Consider the following 20,461-nt stretch of genomic DNA (forward strand, 5'->3'; position numbering starts at 1 on the left):
ACACAAATGGTTAGAACTCATCAGTAAGTCCAGCAAGGGCACACCCAACCAGAGCAGTGCACCAAGGCCGGCTGCGTTTTCATACACCCCCAAGACACAACTAGAAGAGGAAATTAACAGGATCGTTCCATGCACAAAAGCACCAAAAGGAGAAAAATACTTGAGAGTAGGTGTAATCATGGAAAATAATCCTAGACTAAAAAAATAATAAAAAATAATCCTAGACTAAAAAAATAAAAAAATAAAAAAAAATAATCCTAGACTAAAAACCACAAAACAGAAGCCTCCAGTAAAGGAAAGAAATCATGTTTGTGAATTAGAAGACTTCAAATTGATTTCAGATCACACTACTACTCAAGAAAACTACAGATTCAATGTCATCCCTATCAAAACCCTTAACAAAACCCTACTTGTATTTCTGCAGAATGGAAAAACCCAGGCAGAGATCAACGCTGAATAATAAGGCACTCACAATGACCACATAGAAGAAGACAGTCAGACAACACTCCTATTCTGGCTTCAGAACTTACTAGAAAGAGACAATAAACATTGACAGTGGAGAAGAGTGGGCAGAATTGAGAGCCAAAAATAAGTCACTGACATATGCACCCTTCAATGTGCGTACAACCACTCAGTCTCCTTAATAAATGGTGGGAAGACATTCACGCATGAAAGAATTAATTAAGCCCTTACCTAACGTCATATGAAACTGTCTCAAATGGATCAAAGTCCTAAATTTAAGAGCTAAAGCCATGAAACTCGTAGGAAAAAACCACAGGGGCAATCTTCAGGTAACTAGACTTGAAGGATACAATGGTCTTTTCTATACTATCTTTGCAACTAGCTTTACTTCCACCATCTGTAATAATGTAAAAAAAAAAAAAATCCAGTGTTAATATCCAGGTAGGGCCTGTGAGTGCCTTGGCTCAGTGTCTGGAATGGTCTGGTGCTCATGGGGACTCCAGTGCAGAGACGAGTTCTCTGTGGTGTGGGAGGGGCCTGAGAGTCAGGACAAGCCTCAGAACAGAGCTCCAGGCAGCAAGAGATGCCCGAGTGTCCGGCAGAGAACAGAAGACCATGCACAGGTGAGCAAATGCACAGAGGCCAGGCACGAGTCATCAAAAGGAGCAGAGGAGAAAGCCTGCTAGCACTCTACCACTAGTGCCAAAGCTCCATTTTCAGCTCTTAGCTAGTTAACTGGAGATAAGAGTCTGTAGCCTCTCCTGCCTGGGCTGGCCTCAAACCATGATCCCCGTATCTCAGCCTCCTGAGTATCTATGATTATAGGCGTGAAGCCATTGGCACCCAGCTAAAATTTCCAATCTTGATGAAGACTTACATGTCTAAGATGCTGAAAAGCCAACACCCTTATGATACTAAGGCATATCATGAAGAAAAGCTCAAAGCTTTTTCTACAAAGAAAAAGAAGATGTACTGCATACAGAGGAACAAGAACAATTATGATGTGGGTTTCTCAAGAGAAAAATCCACGCTCTTTTAAACCGAAAATGTACACCAAACAACTCACAGTAGTTTCACTCAACCTCAGGGTGGAAAAAAAATCCCATGTCCACCAATGAGTAAATGATTAAACATGTTGTGATCCATTCACACAATACGCAATGGACTGCATTACTCAGCAAAAACAGGAGTGAACAATTGGTACCCACACCTGTAATAAATCTCAAAATACTTATGTACAGTGAAAGCCAGATAAATTAGTATGTGTTTCCTGACTGTACCAATAGAAACTCTAGAAGACAACAGTTGGAAGTAGGGATCCAGACAGGGCATGCAACGAGTGGGTAATTTAGGGCCAACGCTTTTCTGACTGAAAACTTGTCACTTTTACACTCTCATTATGCATGCATGTATCACTCTGGTATGTGTCAACCAGACCTTTGTAAATGTTTTTCTGAAAAAGCAGATGGACTTCAATTCATAATTAATGCAATGCAGGCTTCCACCCTTTCAAGGAAAAATATTTCTCTCCTAGATAAGGGAGAATCCTCCAGAACACACGGAAGTGTGAGCAGTGTCAGTCTGCCCCAGTGTCTGTCGGAGTGATCCTGAAGGAGCAGATCCTCCATCTGAAACTTCACTTAACAGCGAGATTTCAAGAACAGTGCCTTGGAAAATTCCACGAAGCCCAACTTACTCTGCTCAAAGCTGTTTAAGAATGTTCATTTGAGGTCAGGTAAAAGGTGCAGAATAGAAAGAACATTTACATTAGCTTGGGGCTCTGGGGGTAGTGTCCTCACACTGTCTTACTCCAGGGCATGAGGGCCTGTGTGCCTCTCTGTCCCTGAGGGTGTGAGTCCTCCTCAGGAGCTCTGTCCCCAGATCCCAGGCTCAAAGCATCAACAAAGAGGAATGAGTGCTGTCATTACAGATAGCACCAAGGCTACCTTTGGTGTCAGAAAGCATCAGAGCTGAAAGAAGTTTGCTACCATGAGCAGAGGCAGGGGCCAGAGCTCAGTGAGCACTCACCACCGCATTGCGCTCCACTCTGGAGCGGATCTGGTCCACTTTGCCCTCTATGACTCTGGGAAATATAGAAGAGTCTGCTCCTTTACAAAACAGGTAAATTTCTCCTGTAAAGTGAAAAAAAATCATGTGAATTTAACACATGACAGAAATAATGATACTGTTTTAAAGATTTTATTGGATCAGTTAACATAGTAGTATCGGGAAAAAAATTAAATCTATAGGCTGTAACAAAGCCTCATTTAATTTGTAAAAGAGTAATATCAGGAAAAAATTAAATCCATGGACTATACCAAAACCTCATTTAACTTGCAAAATTAAAAAATGTCAGAGAAAGGAATCGCAAACAAAAGTTGGCTCTGGGTGCTTGGTCTCCTTCTCCTCTCCTGGCACAGACATCAGTAAGGAACAAAATGCCCTGGGACCAGGGCGGCGGTGGAGGTGCAGCAAGGCTAGGGCAGTGTCTGACCGCAGAGGAGGGTTGCAGTTTGCTGAAGTTCTAGGCGGACACAAAATCCCTGTGAGCGCCCTGGCATGGAACAAGGCCGTCCATCTTTTCTGTTAGTCATGAGAAACAAGATCTTCCCCACATACCTCCCGTCACATTTGCCAATTTGGAACAACTCTGTGCTGTGCCTACATGATTTTTACTCCTCAAGACAAAGCATTTCTCTGCTCCAGCAGAAACTGCGCTCTGGTGGGGTGCTAGTTCTGATGGGGCAGGGAGCCCATCCTCAGGCACGTGCCCCAGGCCTGCAGGGCCTGCAGCTCACTGCTGTATGTCGTCATAGAAATGCCACCATGCAGCACCACGGTGGTCAGGGGGCTGCAGAAGGGGCACACTATCATCCACGTGAAGTTCCCAGGAAGCTCGGACACCTTTCCCCAGGCAGGGACAGGCCCCTGATGCTGTGAGCCCTTAGACATGTGCAGCAGCCAAGTTTAGAGGGCACCAGAGGCTGGCAGGCAAGTACCCAGCTGGGTTACCTCCTCCGGTAGGGGGGAATTGGGGGGAGGAAAAACACATTTCTGGACTGCTGACAAGGACCAAAGACCATGGCTCGGTGGTATGTTAGGAGCCCACCTTGCCTTCTAGATTTTAGGAGGTGCTGAGATGCACAAAAGCATCTGAAACACTGGTATGACAAGCCTGGGATTGTAGCCACAGCTAAGGCCAACCACGGCCAGAAAGGGACAGCACCAGGAAACCTGTTTTGAGTGTCTGGGCAGAGCCTGTGGCCAAGAAAAGGCTAGAGAAGAGCTGGAGGAAATAGCGGTATGAGGAAGCCACAGGTCCCATCCCTCGGTGCTCACGGAATCACGGAATGAGAGTTTACCCGCAGGTCCTAGGCACTCACCACGGGCAGCAGGTGCTGGGCTACTGACACCAAGCAGGCCGATTTAGAATCTATTCCCAACAATAGCACATGGTTCAAACAACTCTTAAGTGTGTTGTTACTTAGAAAAGCCCAGGGAATTCAAAGATGGAGAGGAAAAAGGGTGGCTCAGGTAGTAGAGCACCTACTTAGTAACTTCAAGGCCCTGAGTTCAAATCCCAGTCCTGCCAAAAACAGTAAAGTTGTGTATTGTGGCAGTGCCAGGGACTCTCACAAGAGAGATACAATGTACACTGTGTGAGATGACCCTGGGAAGACACCACAGAGATGCAACTATGCTGGACACCAGCACCCATTTCCTTCCCAACCTGTCACCATGTCAGGGCTTACTCTAGCCTCAAAAAAAAAAAAAGAGTTCTTAAATCTTAAACTTTAAAGGTCCTACAGAATTTAGCCATCAGAATAAAGCCATAATTATGTAAAATTTCAAATATTAAGAGAAATTCCTACCTGCCGCAGATTTTACGATTACACTCATTCTCCTCCTCACAGAGTCAAAACTGAGAACTTCCAGTAATTCAAATCTGAAAAAGAAAAGTAACAAGTTTACTGTCCTCCAGGTCTGGGGAGTGCCAAACTCACAGCGGGGTGGCAGCACCCTCCGCTCTGCCAGTCCTGCCAACCCTGTGTGGGTCGCTCCTTGAAGGCTCTGGATCTCCCAGAATGCCCAGCTCAGCCTCTGCTGGGGCAACACATAACATCTGTGTGGATGTGGAAAGCTGACCAGAGATCTGCACTGAGGCCAGCTCTGAAAATGGTTGAGCTGCTGAGGGAGGTGGTGAAATGGACTAGAAGACAGCATCAACCTGTATGTGATATGACAACCAACCCTGTTTTCTGATGCCTTCAATACAAACCTCCTGCTCTCCATTCCTGCCTTTGCAATCAATTGTGAGGACACATGACCCCACTCGTCTGACAAGTCTGCGGTCTCAGGGAGAGGCAAATGTGACACTGGAGTGGTCCCCAATGGAGATCAAAGGCACAGTTGTATAAAGTGCCTTCAGGGACACCTGCTCCACCACCCACACATGGGGGACTGGTGCGAACCATCCCCTTCATGGACTGTCACAGGAGTCTGGGAGCTAGGAATATTCTAGAAGCCTTGAGAACTCCCGAGTTGACCAAAAATACATGATAATGAAACTTTCTTCACTGAACACCAGTTTATACCTCCAAGGAAAACACTGGGTGGGATCACCCCATAACATCATCAATCCCCTGCCCCTTCTACCATGCAGGTATCTAGAAGGTTCTTCGATGGGAGATCATGGTGTCCTTACCTCTCCAGGTCGTTGTCTCTGTTTAGTATCTCCATGAAATTATCTTTCAGCCTTAAGTACGTGAAGCCAAGCCTGCAACAGAGAAGGCAAAGGCTTGGCTGAATCTGAAATGCAGAATCCAACCAGCACCCAACACTTCTCACACTGAGTGAGAGAAAGGCTGCTTTTTGAAGAAACCCTTCCAGCGAAACAGAGGTTGCATAATGCAGTTAAGGGATCATAAAGCTAATGTATTGTCAACTCAGAAAATGCTCCAAGCAAAGTCTCCAGCTTACCCTGTCCTCCCCACACCAGACACAGGGGCCATTCCATGTGATGGTTTTCAGAAAGAGGACAGCAGGACTCTGGACTGGGTCCTTATTTCTGCTACTCTCTATACTAGTTAGTGGGTGTCAGGATGAGGAAGACCTCGGAGGCCGCCTGCTGTGGCTCCAGGCTCCCTCAGCCCTGGCCTGGGAAGCTGACTACCCATGGCAGCCCGGCCATGAGGGTGCCGCCTCTGCATGTGACATGTGGTGTCGTCCTTCTCCGTGCGGTGTCACCCTCTCTGTGCTGTGTCACCCCTCTTCTCCAGCCCCCCCTCCCTGCCGCTGCCATTTAAGGACACAGCTGAAGGCTGTCACCTTGGCCCTGGACTTTTCAGCCTGAACTGTGAAAAATACAGTTACAGATCTGTAATTACACTAATGACCCACTGTGTCTCTTATGAGAACTCTGTCTACACACAGCCAGCCATCAGCGGCCTGCCAGGACGCACAGTGCAGGGAAGCAGTCGGTATGTGGTCTGCACAGTGCTGACTGGCACCTCAGTGGAGGAGTGCCACACCTTTCCAGGTGCAGGGCACTTGCTGGGAGAGCAAGGGGAGGGCCGAGGACCCCACTAAAGATGGGGATGGAACCCATCACTTAATAGTGCCAGGTGGGAACCAGAGCAAAGGAGAAGGCCCTATGGAAATCATGAGCCCATAGGGAAGGCCTGTCTGCAGGGGACTGTGGCTTATTTAATACTGTGCAAATCTGTCAACAGCTTGACCTAGCCCAGGAACCTCATGCGTGTGCCTCACATGAACACCAAGCCTGAGCTGTAGCACAGGAGAGCGTGGCAGTGTACACCAGCACTGGGACGCATGAGTGCACAGAGCTCGTGCCACACTGTTCCCTCACCCTGCGGGTAAGCACCTGGCTCTTAGTGGCAGAGAAGACCCTGAGTGCTGAGTACTCCCAACAGTCGGGGACTGTCACTGACTGGAACTGTGCCCTATGTCTGGGATGCCTGAAGCACCTTCCTGAGCATCTACTGACACTGGCATGTCTCTCCAAGAGGCCTCAACAAAGACCCTCCGAAAACAAGACTCCACATTGGGCGCAAAAGCTTTGTTTGGATGATCAGTCACAAAAAAACAGGCAGAACCTGGCACCAATACTTCTTTCCAGTGATATGACTAGAAATACTGTGGACAGCTGGGCCTCAGTGTTCCAGCATCAGGAGGAAGACCGGAGATGGGAAGGCTTCCACCTAGAATGCCAGGACACTGGAGATGGCCTGAACTAGCTTACTGTAGATGACTGGAAAATGGCCAGGAGAGAACAAAAGTCACACTGCTTTTCATCAAGGGTCACCCCCTGACGGGCCTGGCTGAGCACAGAGGGTGAGTGGTGCTTTCCAGAGTGAATCGGAGTATGGTCTGTGTTAGCCCATGCACCACCTACTCTAAGACCCAAGCTGGAGGGGCCGACCCACCTCTGCACACCTTCAACCAGCGCCACCTCGTCAGGCGAGGAAGATATGTACACACAGGACTTGGCTGAGTCTGGTGACTTCCCGGGGCCATCCCCAAGGTCCACGTGGTCATCTTCCTTCACTTGGACGGTGTGGCAGAGGCAGAGAGCCCGGAAAAACAGCTCCTCCCGCTCCTGTCCAAACACAGGCAAGACAAATCTACAAGACCACTGACAGAAGGCCTGGCCTCCAAGAGACAGCCACTGGCCCGGCCCTCCACTGGTCTACATTTGGCTCCTCTGTCTTCCAGCTGTGAAATTACAGGAGACAGACTGAAGGCGGGGCTCTGGCCAGCATGACACTGCCAGGAACTGTGAGACACTCAAAATGGCAAGCGATGGCTTCAAGTTTGGGAAAGTCACATGCGAGAGCCACACCTTGGATGAGCTGTCATTCCTGGTAACAAACAGCACCCTGCACCGTGCAGGACGGAGATGGCTATGTACAGTGTGCCAGCAGCCTCAGCTCCCAAGGAAGGAGCCAGAACTAGTGTGCTGGGTCCCAGCAGGCTGACTGCAGCCCTCTGCCCATAAGCATAACTCCTTTCATGCTGCCCACTGCACATGGAAGCTGAGGTCTGGAGGGTCTGGAACCTGTGTACAGCCAGAGCAGTAGAGGAAGGGCTGACTCTGTGTGTGTGTAGGGGAGCTAGGGGGGACTGGAAGGGGGCTGATCTACAGCAGCCACAGGACACCTGACCCCTCCTCTTCTCTGGGGTGCTCACGTTAGAGAATTTGTGTCCTGGTCGTGTTATGTGTTAAACTCCTACCCACAGATGCCAGGAGCTGGAGCCACCCTGCTAAGGGCCGTGAGTATGGTTACCACCCGTGTACGTGGGTGTGCACATATGTATCCATAAACATGTGTGCCTGTACACAAGGGTGTGCACATACATGTAAAGCTCACACGTTACTCTGGGTCACAGCCTTTTCTGTCCACACGGTGTTTCCAAGAAGTCAATTCTAATGTGTGAATAACTGCCCCCCCCCCCCCCCGGAACAGAGTATCGCAGTGACATCCACACCATGGGCTCACAGAGGTACCACAGATAGCCCTGCCTTTTTCAGACACCCTGAATGAAAGGGGATGGCTTTTGTGAGCAAGAGCCACAAGACTCACAACCTGAACAGGCACTGCCCAAGCACACGTGTCAAGAACCACGCACACTCACATGCTGAACAGGCACTGCCTGAGCACATGTGCCCACACTGGTGCGTACCTTCCCGCTGACTCCTGGGGAGGAGTCGATCATGTCGATGCCGGCTGAGTCGGGGAGGACCTGCCCATTGCAGACGACGTGGGGCACGTAGACATGGCCTTCAATGCAGCACTCCCTGAAGGCCATGTTGTTCTCCGTGAGCGTGCCTGTCTTGTCCGTGAAGATGTACTCCACCTGGGGCAGCGCACACACAGGTGAGACAGGGGCTTCTCTCATCCTTTGACACCAGGCCCAGGAGCACACCAGACAGGGCCCAGGAGCACACACGCCTAACAGGAGTGACCAAGGCTGAGCAGAAAAGAACGTGGTCTTGTTCTTGAGGGCCTTCCCTCAGGAGCCAGCACAATGTGGGCTGGGGGCGATCTCACCAAGCAACAACAGAAAGCACTGTAACGTCACCATAACATCTGCAGTCGAGACTCAAGACCATGCAAGGTTTAGAAGACAGGAGCCCAACAACGGAAAGGACAAAATAGACTATGGACAAAGCACAGACCATGGTGAAGACATAGCTACTCATTTAAACCCCAATTTTGGGTTAAATATTCTTCATGAGGAGCTCTAAGAAGCAGGTTCTGGGTCACACTGCAAGGTGGACAAGGTGACACTAAGCCTGCACTGTCCCTGCCCGAGGTAGACAAGGTGGGTGCTGGCAGGAGAGCTGGGGTTGAAGTCAGGTTAAAGTACACAGGGACAGAAGGGAGCAGCCCGCTGCAGCCCCTTCCGCCTGAAATAGGCTACGAACCTATTTCTATAAAGCCACAGCACAATGTTATTCTTTCTTACTGTGTGCTTTACGCCCTAACATCATTTTTAAAAGGGTCAAACAGAAAAGAATAAATGTTAAGATGTTGGATTTATCCACCTGCTCAACTACAGCTAAACAGGAAGCACATTTCTAGGGGTTGTACCTGTGATAACTAACAACAGAAAACTATAACTGCCACATGTTAACCTCTTCACATCTACCAGGCAGTGAGGTTATCTCATTTAATCCTATTAACCATCATTACCCCAGTTCTACAATCATGGAGACAGGCTGAAAATTGTTCTGATAACCAGGAACAGCCAGGAGACACCTTCATTTCGACTAGACCAAGTCTGTGAGAGCCCTTGATTTGTTTTTCAGACAGTTTGTTGTTCAGAAATGCTTTTGGCTTCATGTGAATTCATTAGGTTTAACAGATTGGCAGCAGAATCCTTAGTTTTCAACAGATAAGATCATATCATCTGCAAACCGGGACAGTCCAACTTCCTCTTCTCCCTGGGATGCCCTTTACTTCTTTCTTTTGCCTGACTGTTCTGCATGAGCAGGTGCCTGGACCACTCCTGACCTCTGGCTGAGGGCTGGCCACACCATTTTCAGGTATGCTGAGGAACTTCCTTCCACACCTGGCTGTTAGGAATGGAAGGAAGGGCACGTGCCTCTCATCAGTTGCTTTTTCTGCATTGTCCTGTTGTCTTGTTCTTCTGCCAGTGTGCTACATTGATTCTTGATGTGCACTGGGGAGCCATGTGGCATTGGGTGGGTCTGCCTGGTCACAGGGCTTGTGGAGTCACTCGGGCACCTGGTCTCAGTGCCTGGTCTTCTTGGTGCTGGTGGTCTTGTTTGTCATTGTTCATCGTGGGGTTTGCATCTCTGCCCCGTAGGGACAGTGGCTTTTCTTCTTTCTTCACTCTTTGCTCAACACAGGTGTGTCCTCCTCTGCCAGGAACAGCCACTGGCTCTGCAGGCTCCAATACAACCGTGCACAGAGCCTGCCACTCCGAGGCAGCATGGCCTCTGGGACGGACAGTTGGACAATCTTCTGAGCCTCAGTTTCCCCTCTGGAAATGGAGGTGGTGTCGTTGACCTCACAGAGCTGGGCTGCATCTTCCCCTGAGAAGCAGACTTGTGCCTCGCACAGCACCTCACATGCCTGTGGAGAGCAGGCATCATCTGACTGGACGCTGATGGCAACAGGTGGCCTCGAGGTGTCCGCCTGTCCTGACCTCGGGACAGAACAAGACACCTGTAACCAGCACTGCAGCCTAGCTCTGGAGAGCATAGGTCAAGTCTTGTCGCAGTGGACTCCAGACAGGGCTCGAGGGTCTTAGCACTGCTTAATGTTCCTCTTAGAGCAAAACCTTTCCCAGTAGGTGTCTCAGGAACACACAAAACAGGCCGTGTGTGCTGCGCGGCTGCAGGGGGCTCTTCCCTCAGCCCTGACTCGGGCATTGCTGCCAGGAAGAAGCAGCCCACCCAGGCTGTGGAATGTAATAGAAGAAAGTAGCGAATGCCAAACCAACCACCAGGTAATCCTCATTTCTAGTGAAGGGTACTTCTCACTGGAAGCAGCTCAAGCCCAGGACCATCGCTGCTGGGGCCTCTGGGCCCATGGCAGCCACCAGTACCTCAGGCTGGATCAGAGGACAATGAGAGCCATCTACCAAATGGTCTTTCTGTCAGGACAGGGTGCGACTTTCTGCGCTTCTGTGTTCCCAGGTAGCACTAAAACCAGACGGGACCTCATGCTGCAGGGACACAGTGTGTGTGTGTGGGGTGGGCAGCACAGCCTCCCACCCCCAGTGGTTCTGAGTCACTCTCCACCATTTTGTGTCATCTGCACCATGTCTAGCCAGGTAGCACCCATGGTTTCCCATACCCACAGAACAAGACACCTCGGGGGTATAGATGAGGGTCCTGATCTCATGTGGCTGCCACCCTAGTCTAAACCCAGGCATTCCGAACTCTGTGCCACATGATGTTATGGAAACTCATCTGTCTTCTTTAAAGAGAAGATACAAGAGGCTGTAAGGATTAATTATCACCTACAAAAGCAGAGGGTAGGCGATCTTGCTGTTCCCATCCACACAACAGTAAGGCCCAGAAACAGGAAAAAAATCCAGACTTGGTTAGTGCAATTAATTTGGCATAGGTTATAAACTGCCAGTTGTTAGGCAGATAAAGTTCAAAGCCAGCCCTTCAGCGGGTCTAAATGCATGCATGACAGTGGAAAAGGCCTCATCTGACCTCAGGATGACTTAGCAGCACAGCGGGAGCCACAGAGAATCAGATCTGGAGACGCACAGGAGGTTGGCACGGAACTAGCAAAGTATGGGAGATGCCAGCAGATACTGACCTGCCCCAGCTCCTCATTGAGGTCAGAAGTGTTGACCAGGGGTCCCTCGCCCATCTCCTCGTCAAACATGTCTTCATCCCAGGTGATGAAGTAGGAGCCCAGGAACTTCTGCATCTCGACTGTGACGTACATGGACACGGGGATGATGTAGTTGAAAAGGACCATGAAGGCCAGGAAGTCGGTGAAGGCCCTGAGGAACTGAGAGTAGGGGCTGCATCAGAGACAGTGTAAGTACCAAGTACCAAGCACCTTGTTGCACTGGGGAGTACTGAATATCAAGACCATACTGGAGGGGGAGAGGGGGGAGGAAGCGTATTGAGCCCTTACTGCAGGGAGCAGTACTGAGACCTTACTGCAGGGGGAGTACTAAGATCTTACCCGGAGGCATAAATGGTAGTTAATTTGGGACCACACCATTTTCAGACTGCCCAGGCCAGGAGTAGGAGTGTTCAGCTGCACTATCAGGAGGTTACACAAGTAAGCGCACTGCCTTGGCATGGGCCAGGCTATGCAACTTCAGGACTGAGAATTCATGATCTCTCTTTGTAACTGACAAATTACCAAAGCTACTAAGAAACAACCCAGAAGCCACACAAAGAAGTGCCTGGTAAGAATGACTTTTCCATAGTCTTATTCCGAGGCCTGAAGGCATGCCAGTTTTAGGGAGGGAGAGGCAAAGTGACACAAGAGGAAAGCCTTGGGACAGCAACTGGGTCTGTACACGGCCCTGCTCTGAAGGCAGAGCAAGATTTTTTCTGACATGCACCATGACACGCACCATTTATGTCCCAATAATGAATAAGCATCGCTGAGCATGCCATCAACATGGGGTGCTATGCTGGATTTTGTAGATGTCAGCATATGCACCCCTATTTTGGGTTGACCGCCTTTACCTTGGGTCATCCCAAAGCCCATGGGTCACCTTGCCCATTCCTACCAACTGCAGGTGCCCCCCAGCCCCAGCTGCATCAGTGACATGTTGCCGCTAGGATGCCCATTTCTGGTCACACGCTATTTCTAGTGTCAGACGCAAGATGCGTTGTCCCAGCTACGTGCCAGACACAGAATGCTTTCCCTGGCAACAAAGCCAGCTACAGAATGTCCTGCCCTGGCTAGCTGATGTCTCCAGGGTCCAGCTGGGACTACAAAGATTTCCTCCTTCCAGCCCCTTCCCCTGGTTCAGGCTCTTCTTCATACTATAACTACCTCCCCTGCCTGAGAGTAGCTTTGCTACTCTCTATCCTGAGAGAGAGAGCCTGTCAGCTTCTACATGTCTGTGTCTGAGTGGTTTTCTGGGCCAGGGCTTATAGGAAACATCCTAAGAATTTCAGACACTGTTCTTACACATCTTCAGACTCGTTACTCAGGGACCCAAAGCCAGCAGAACAGCAGCGTCGGCTGACCTCTAAGGATCCATTCAAGCCTGCATGATCAGCCCTGTACCAAGCCTGTTGTGGTTTTCCAGCATCATCTTTTGTGACAGTCCCTTAGCAGGGCAGCCTCCATACCAGACTCCGCTGTCTCTCGGACTCGGTTTTCTGGTTGTACCAGGGTTCATCTCGGAATGGCTCGCTCTGCCACACGTACTTCAGGACAGTGTTGACCAGGGCCTTGCTGATCAGGATGCAGAGGTACACAATGAGGAAGGCGTTCATTGACCTGGAGCACACGGAGAGGGAGGTAGTTAGACCTCTTCACACAGCAGGGGCGGAGCTCTTCCTACCTCCCTCACAGCACCGACGGAGCTCTTACTGTCCCCCCCTCACCCCCCAAGCAGGGCTTCACTATGTGAGGAAGAGCCAAGCCACCCACCAAGGCACCCCAAAGATGGCAGCGCCCCACCAGACAGTGGGAAGGGCTACAAGGAGCAGGGGAGAAACAGCAAAAACACTCTGTGTGGCTGGAATGCTACCACTTTAAAGAAAGCCCAGAAGCTTCCACCAGGAAGCATCAACAAGGGAGTCAAAATTCAGTGATTACTTCCCTTAAGGAGAGGAAGGGGCAAAGTCAGGAGGGAGGGGCACAGTCAGAAGGGAGGGGAAATGTTCAGGTGGGAAGAGCCAACTTCGGCTGTGGGACAGAGGCTTATTTTCTATGATCAGGCTCCACCTTTATACTTGAGCCAGGATAGCAGAGGCCTGGGACAGCACGTCCAGGCCCTCTCAGGGGCCAGGATCCCCGCTGTCAGTCCTCCATGCAGCTCTAGCAGCTCTACAGCGGGGTACAGGAAGCACTCAGCACCCCACCTTGAGCAGGGCACATTTTAACATGGAGCAAAGAGGACCAAACCCCAAGACACATTTCCCTGCAAACCCAGCCATCACCCTGGCGCATTGTTGTCAGGTGTAGTGTCTCATGAAGAGCCTGTTCACTCTCCCAGAGGAAAATGCTGGCTCTCACCAAGTCCCCAGATTAAATAACCCCATTTTTGAGGCCTGCATGAGTTTGTGGTGGTAACAGCTGCGCTGGTCTGGGCCCTGGGATCTAGGGCAGGAGTTCAAGGCTGAGCTCTTACACCTACAGAATCAGCTCTGCAGGGATCAGGACCTTGGAGGAAAGGAACAGGTCAGGGGAAACACTGTGTACAGCACTTAGCGATGGCCAATAGCAGTGACACAGAAGGGGAGGGGCCTTACTTTTCCACAGCAGAGCGCTTCTGGGACTTGGACTGATAGTTCAAGGCCATCTTGGTCTCCATGCCTGTATAGATAGCCACACCTGGAAGCAGAGGGCTGAACTTGGCACCTGGACCGCCGCGAGCCCCACACCGCCCACGGGGGAACCAGCTGCACTTCTCATTTCCCGGGTAGGCAAACAGTCGGTTAGTCATGGGACAGGACATTTCAGACAGAGTTCTGAAGTCTGATCTAATTGTTTAAATTCAGATGTTAACGTACTGAGTTTTCTGACCGTGGCCACGTTTGTACTTTTCATGAAAACAGACAACAGCACATAGAAGTGGGGATACCAGAGCAGGCATGCAGACCTAAAGCAAGTTCCTCTGGGCTGGAGTTGTGTGAATCTCTCCAAGGACATAACTGTCGGTTTCCGCGCCTGCCCTCTGCTGTCCTGTTTAGTGGCTTAGTCCCGTCTCCCCGGGCCCCCCCCCCCCCCGGGCTTCCTGGAGAGGCGGGTCCTGTGCCAGGCTCTGTACTCCGAAGCACTGTACCTGGAAGCAGCGCACCTAGACTATGCTGAAGGTTGCAGGCTTGCTTGGTGGAATGTTAACTTTACAAGCTATTGTAAGTGACTCACTAACTGTAATATTTACCGAAGATCTTCTCCGTATTCTTGAGCGTGGCTCCTCGGAGAAGCAAGTTTTCTGACCCCAGTGGCCTGAGAAGACAAGGATGAGAGAGTATGAGGGAAACCATCTTCAGAGGCCGTGCCTTCCATGAGACCACTCCACCCCCACCCACCCCCCACCCCCCCAGTCAGCCTGGCCTCGCCACAGGGCTGTGTGAGGCATGCAGGCTCTTTCTGGGGATAGTGACTTGTGGCGACAGTAGCCTCATCACCAGGAGAGCAGGGAAGCAGGACAAGGTCTCTGACCGGGCATCTAAAAGTTTTGACAGCACTCCTGCTCAAGGTCACAGGACAGGTTCCTTCTGGTGGGCCCGTTAGCAGTACCTGGGCCACATCAGAATTGTCACCCCCAACCTTCAGCAGTGACCCTGAGGTGGGGCCAGTCCTCCCCCAACCAGCTGAAGTTTGAGAATGGCTGTGCTAAGGGATCTCAGGATCATCTGCAGAGTTTCGTTCACCCCTCAGTTATTTCTGTCTTATCCTCATGACACTCAGGAGTCCTGCTTGGCTCCATCATGTTAAGGATAAGGGCAGGGCAGGATAAGGCTAGGAGGCCATTGCTGTCATGCGTGTGGCTATAATCCATACCTGGCTGCCTTGGGGAACAAGCCACAGCCAAGGATCCTAAACACTCTAGGAGACAGTGCTGGCCCGGCCCTGGGCAGTGAGCCACAGAGGCAGCTCTGAGCTGTGCCAGGGGAAGCCAGTACCTGGGGGCTGGAAACATTGGTTCCTCCTGTTCTCTTTAGAAGTAAATTCAAATGTACAAATTTCCCTATTACTAACACCTTCTTGGTCTCTCTGGAGGGCAGAGGCAGAGAGTTGACAAGTATTTGCAGAGGTTTGTCTTTGCTGTTTTTGGTTTGTATTTAATTTTGTTTTAATGTGGTTGAGAACTTGAGTATCACAACCTTAACATGCAGCCAGTGCATCCAGCCAAGGCAGCTCAGCCAGCACCCAGCTGGAAGCACGGTAGGGGCTGCCTGCTAGGGCACCCCAGGGAGCTATGGCTGGGGCTGGCAGCTGGCAGCCCGTTCCCTCTGCCTGACCACCTCTGAAGATGTGGCTCCCTGAGCTGCACAGGGCTGTCAGCTTCTGTTAGCAATACACTTACAATAATTCATGTCATAGGCGTTAATGAAAACAAATGGCCCATTTAAAATGGGTCTCTGGGAAGTCTAAAAATAAGAGACTCAACCAAGAACTGCTTCTAGTTTGGACAGATGGAAGAAGAAATATACTTAAGGGGACTAAGAAGTGAGTAACTCAAAACAGCCAGTTTCTTCCAGCATTATGAGCATCTTTAAAGATTCAAATATTCAAAATTTACTGAGTAGCATCAATATCAACACTAAAGGTTGGGTAAACTAAAGGTTGGGTAACGTGGCACCCGTGGGCCCCTCCCCACGGGCAGGGAGCATGTCTCCACACAGAACCTGGTTGGCAGGGCTGACTCTAGATCTATCCCAAGGCCCATAGGGATTAACTTATCAACTCAAACAAGCCTTGTAAACGCTGCATGCTTAATCCCACATTCAGGGAGTGCCTTGAGGTAGAGGCAGGAAACAAGTCCCAAACCAATCAGGGGAAAAGTGAGACCTGGTCTGAAAAATAACACATGCATCAAAGGGCAGGGAACATGGTTTAAGGGGCAAAGTGATTGACTAGCACATGTGAGTTCCTCAGTTCAAAACTTGGTAGCAGGGCTGGGAAGGTGGCTCAGTGGAAGAGTGCTTGCCTTGCATACATGAGGCCCTGGGTTCGATTCTTCAGCACCACATAAGCAGAAAAAGCCAGAAGTGGCGCTGCAGCTCAAGTGGTGGAGCGCTAGCCTTGAGCTGAAGAGCTAAGGGACAGTGCCCAGGCCCAGAGTTCAGGCCCCACGACCAGCAAAAAAAAAAAAAAAAACCAACAAAACTTGGTAGCAGGAAACAAAAGAAAACACAGCACCACAAAGAACAGAGAAATACAAGCGATTCTGCAATAATATATACTGAGGAAGAACACAGCAACACCTCTAATACATCTGGAGAGGTATGGTGCTAACAGCCACCCACTGTGCTGGGTGACAATGGAACATGTGGAGGGCAAATTGCTTCCTTGAAACAACAGCTCTGAGCCCCATGGGAGGCAATCCCTAGGGACCAAGGGATATTTTGGTAACTATTTTGCAGTGTTTCTACTTCTGAGAAAACATTTTAACACATGATAATAACAGCATTGAGGATATAGAAACCGCTTAAATCTAAGGAAAAATTTTCTCTTTATGGAGAAGCAGCTTTGAAGCCTGCTACACTTTTGCAGGGGTCTAAAGAAGGCTGGTAATGGGAGGGAGGACAGATGAACAACTGCAGGCATGGCACTCGGTAAACATGATGTGGAAAATGCACTATGCATTTTGAGGGCAGGGACAGGACGGGGAAATAGGAAGTGATGGAAAGCATGACATTGTCCAAAAAGACATGTACTCATTACCTGACATTTCTTTTTTAAAACCTACTTATAGGCTAATTTCCTAAACTAAAAATGCAAGTTATCATTTTATAAATAACTGCTAGACTCAAAACTGCATCAGATGGAAAAGGGAAGCGGGCAGCTCTCAGATGGGACATCTGAAGGTGGTGTGGAGCTGTGGATGCACAGTGTGGGACTGCGGTGTTGACACAGACCCTGTGATGGACAGCTCACCCAGCAATGGTCATCCACCAGCCTGAGGGACAGCACACCCAACAACGGCCATCCACCTGCCTCCTGATAGGCAGCAGCTACCTACCTTCCTATGTGGGCTGGCGAGAGCTTCGAGTAAGACCTGTTCTAGTGACCAGCCCAAGTATACTAACACATCTGATAAAATGGCCTCCCAAGTGGAAACCAACTTCGCAGCATAAGTCCTGTCACACACAATGCATGGCTCTGTGCCCTGCCCAGGTGGCCATCTGGGCAGTCCTGTGGAGCATCATTATTCCAACACACAAGCAAAGACAAACTCAGGACTGAGAACAGAGCCTGTTCTCTGTGAGGCTGAATCCTACTTTCCAAACAGAACAGAGCAGCAAGAGGAGACGCTCAAACCAAGACAAGAAGGAGCTCCTCATACCACAGTGCTGCCAGGATTCCCACGACTCACCTCACCACAGGGTCGTGCTGCTCATTGTAAACATTGATGCGTCCCACAAACCTGGCAACAGAGAAGCCCGGTTAATGACTCGCCGGGAAGGGGCCCTTCAGGGGTGCATTCTTGTCAGGCAGGCCCGATTGAGAACAGATGCCTGTGGAAAGGTCATTCCCCTCCTCAGCAAACCTGCCAGGACTTATATGATCCTCAACCATCTCTTGACAAACTGCATGGACAGGGAGCAGCCTTTCTCCCCTAAGTTTAACCTGCAGGCCGCTGGGGTACGTGTGGACACTGCCTGGAATTTGCAGTGGAGCTGCCTGTCCACAGAGACTGGCGGCCCATGTCTGCAGGCCATGTTCTCTAAGCTGGGGTGAACTTACTTGTAGAGGTCGGGCTGCGGCTGCTCACACTCGATGGTGGCATGCAGCCTGTCGACATCTTCCTCTGTGTGGAAGCCCTTGGTGTCCGGCACCGCATAGTGGGTCTGCAGGCAGATGGACAACACCAGTTCACACCCTGCATCGCTACACCCAGGCTGCTGGGGCACCGTCTGACCCCAGGGGCCACATGGGAACCACCAGGCCGCTGCCACCTCCCACTGCACCCCAGAGGTCAGGTTTTGAAGAATTCCTAGGCTAGCCCTTTGTTAGATCAGGATGGAGAGTTAGAGGTTCCGCAGCACTTTGGGAAGTTCTCTTATCTTCACAACGGGCCTTGACAATCAGCTTTGTCCCCCTTTCACAGATGTGAAAAGTCAGACAGGGTGAAAAGCCCACTCAAGTCCCAAGAGTAGCGCAGGACTCCCCAGAATTAAGACATCCAGGGCCTCCTCTGTCCTGCTCTGTCTTCAAGGCTATGATTCAACTGTAGTCCTCAGAGTGCACCAATAGCACAGGTAGGATGCTAAGTATAAACACACTAGCAGCTAGCATACAACAACCATTCTAACACATTCAGCTCCCAAACGGGACAATAGCCCCCTGCTTCATCTCCAGCAGTGTGCTAACAGAGCATTAGACACCTCTAAGCCTTCCGTGGGACCAGCAATGGTTTCCCTGGACCAGTCCAAACAGCAGTCCTCGGAAAACAGAGCGCCAGTGGCTCCCATAGTCTTGAGGGCTGGATCAGGCCTCTTCTCAGGCTCAGAATAAATCCTCCCTTCATCTAGGGACCCCCCACGTCCAGTGGAAGTCCTGCCATGTGCAGGTGCTTATGGCAGAAGTTTCATTCCCTTGGGATACACTATAGAGAAAATGTGAAAATAAACACTAAAAATCCCAAAGACTTTCTACAATGATATCATGAACTACTGCATGAGAGACTGGCACATCTGCTGGTGTTCTGTGAAGACAGTGTCTCCATCTGTAGAAGAAGCTGCCTCACTGACAGGGACTATATAAGCACTGTTTTGGACCTGCAGATTCGTGAGCTATTCTCACTTTCCTCAGCTTGGGAACATCTAGACCTTTTAAGCAAAGAGAAGACATCCTGGAAGATAAACAGTGCTATGTTTTTTTTCTATGATTGTCTTAATTGACTTCTGTAGCGTATATAGAATTCTGCCCATGTAGAATGCTATACCAAGTGTGACAAACTAATTACAGCTTTAGAAAATCCTTTTAAGAACATTTTTAGCAAAAAGATACTTACTGTAGAACACTCAGGCAAAAATCTGTAACTGTGACTTTCCACCCAATCCTATGCTAGGAAAGATACCAATTTTGACTAGTAAAGTGGAAACCTTTAAAGATCCATCTGTCCATTTTGCTACTAAATGACCTGGGCTAACATGGCAACCATTTCTTTCTTTTTTTTGGGGGGGGTCCGGTAGTGGGGCCTGAACTCTGGGCCTGGGCGCTGTCCCTCAGCTCTTCAGCTCAAGGCTAGTACTCTACCACTTGAGCCACAGAGCCACTTCCAGCTTTTTTTCTTTTTTGCTTATGTGGTGCTGAGGAATTGAACCCAGGGCCTCTGGCATGCAAGGCAAGCCCTCTACCACTGAGCCACCTTCCCAGCCCCAAACCATTTCTATTCACCAGAACTAGTGGTAGTTACAGATGCTGAGTGGAAAAATGGGAGGAAAGCCAGCAGGTGCAAGTCCAGGCCCTCCCTACAGACACCAACAGCATCTGCACATAGCGGCCAGGTCCCCACCAGCAGCTTGGCTAGCTGCTGAAACTCTTGACTGCACCCAACACAGGCACGTTACTTTATGACTGGACTCTCCGTCGAGGCTGGCGGTGGTGACGTGGCAGGTCCCGTCGGCTCGGTTGCTGGAAAGGAAGATCAAGTCACAGGGGAAGGTCTCATCCTCCTTGACCATGACGATGTCCCCGACCTGAAAAACAGAGGGGGCCGGAGCCCCATCGTGGGATGGGGAGAAAGGGCCACAAGTCCCCTTCACAGGCTGGGCTGGAGCCCCCTCGCAGGATGGCCCCCTGTGCTGGAGTCCTGTCCTCTGTGGTGTTCAGTCCTCACTTGATACCACACCAGTGGTGCAGAAGCCCCACAGCACACCAGGGAGACTGGGTACAACGAAATCCTGTTAGATGGACCACTCACTCTAGCAAGGCCATTGCTAATCTGGACCAAATATGAGGAACTCCAATGTCTGATGAAGGGTGGAGAGGGAAGTGTCACTCAGGATGATGTTGACAGCAGGTATGAGAGTTCTCAGCACCTTGTGAGCAGACCACTCCCCCCCTCCCCCCTCCCCCCCCCCCCCCCCCAAGGGGAGGATTTTTTTTTT

The 20,461-nt window shown here is 50.2% G+C and overlaps 1 protein-coding gene across 1 annotated transcript in view; it reads right to left on the reverse strand.

Moving 5' to 3' along the window:
- The window catches only part of Atp11a (ATPase, class VI, type 11A), an 86,485-nt gene that overhangs the window by 24,340 nt on the left and 41,684 nt on the right, over nt 1–20,461 (reverse strand). The window contains exons 6-17 of the mRNA XM_013022718.1: nt 19,922–20,050; nt 18,093–18,196; nt 17,722–17,772; nt 14,560–14,624; nt 13,925–14,006; nt 12,797–12,947; nt 11,289–11,486; nt 8,167–8,340; nt 6,909–7,081; nt 5,168–5,239; nt 4,335–4,408; nt 2,491–2,594 (exon numbers count right to left, since the gene is read on the reverse strand). Coding sequence (XP_012878172.1) covers nt 2,491–2,594; nt 4,335–4,408; nt 5,168–5,239; nt 6,909–7,081; nt 8,167–8,340; nt 11,289–11,486; nt 12,797–12,947; nt 13,925–14,006; nt 14,560–14,624; nt 17,722–17,772; nt 18,093–18,196; nt 19,922–20,050 — 1,377 coding nt within the window. The remainder of the gene's footprint in view (nt 1–2,490; nt 2,595–4,334; nt 4,409–5,167; nt 5,240–6,908; nt 7,082–8,166; nt 8,341–11,288; nt 11,487–12,796; nt 12,948–13,924; nt 14,007–14,559; nt 14,625–17,721; nt 17,773–18,092; nt 18,197–19,921; nt 20,051–20,461) is intronic.

Source organism: Dipodomys ordii, unplaced genomic scaffold (genome assembly GCF_000151885.1).
Source record: "Dipodomys ordii isolate 6190 unplaced genomic scaffold, Dord_2.0 Scaffold64, whole genome shotgun sequence".
Classification (NCBI taxonomy): Eukaryota; Metazoa; Chordata; class Mammalia; order Rodentia; family Heteromyidae; genus Dipodomys; species Dipodomys ordii.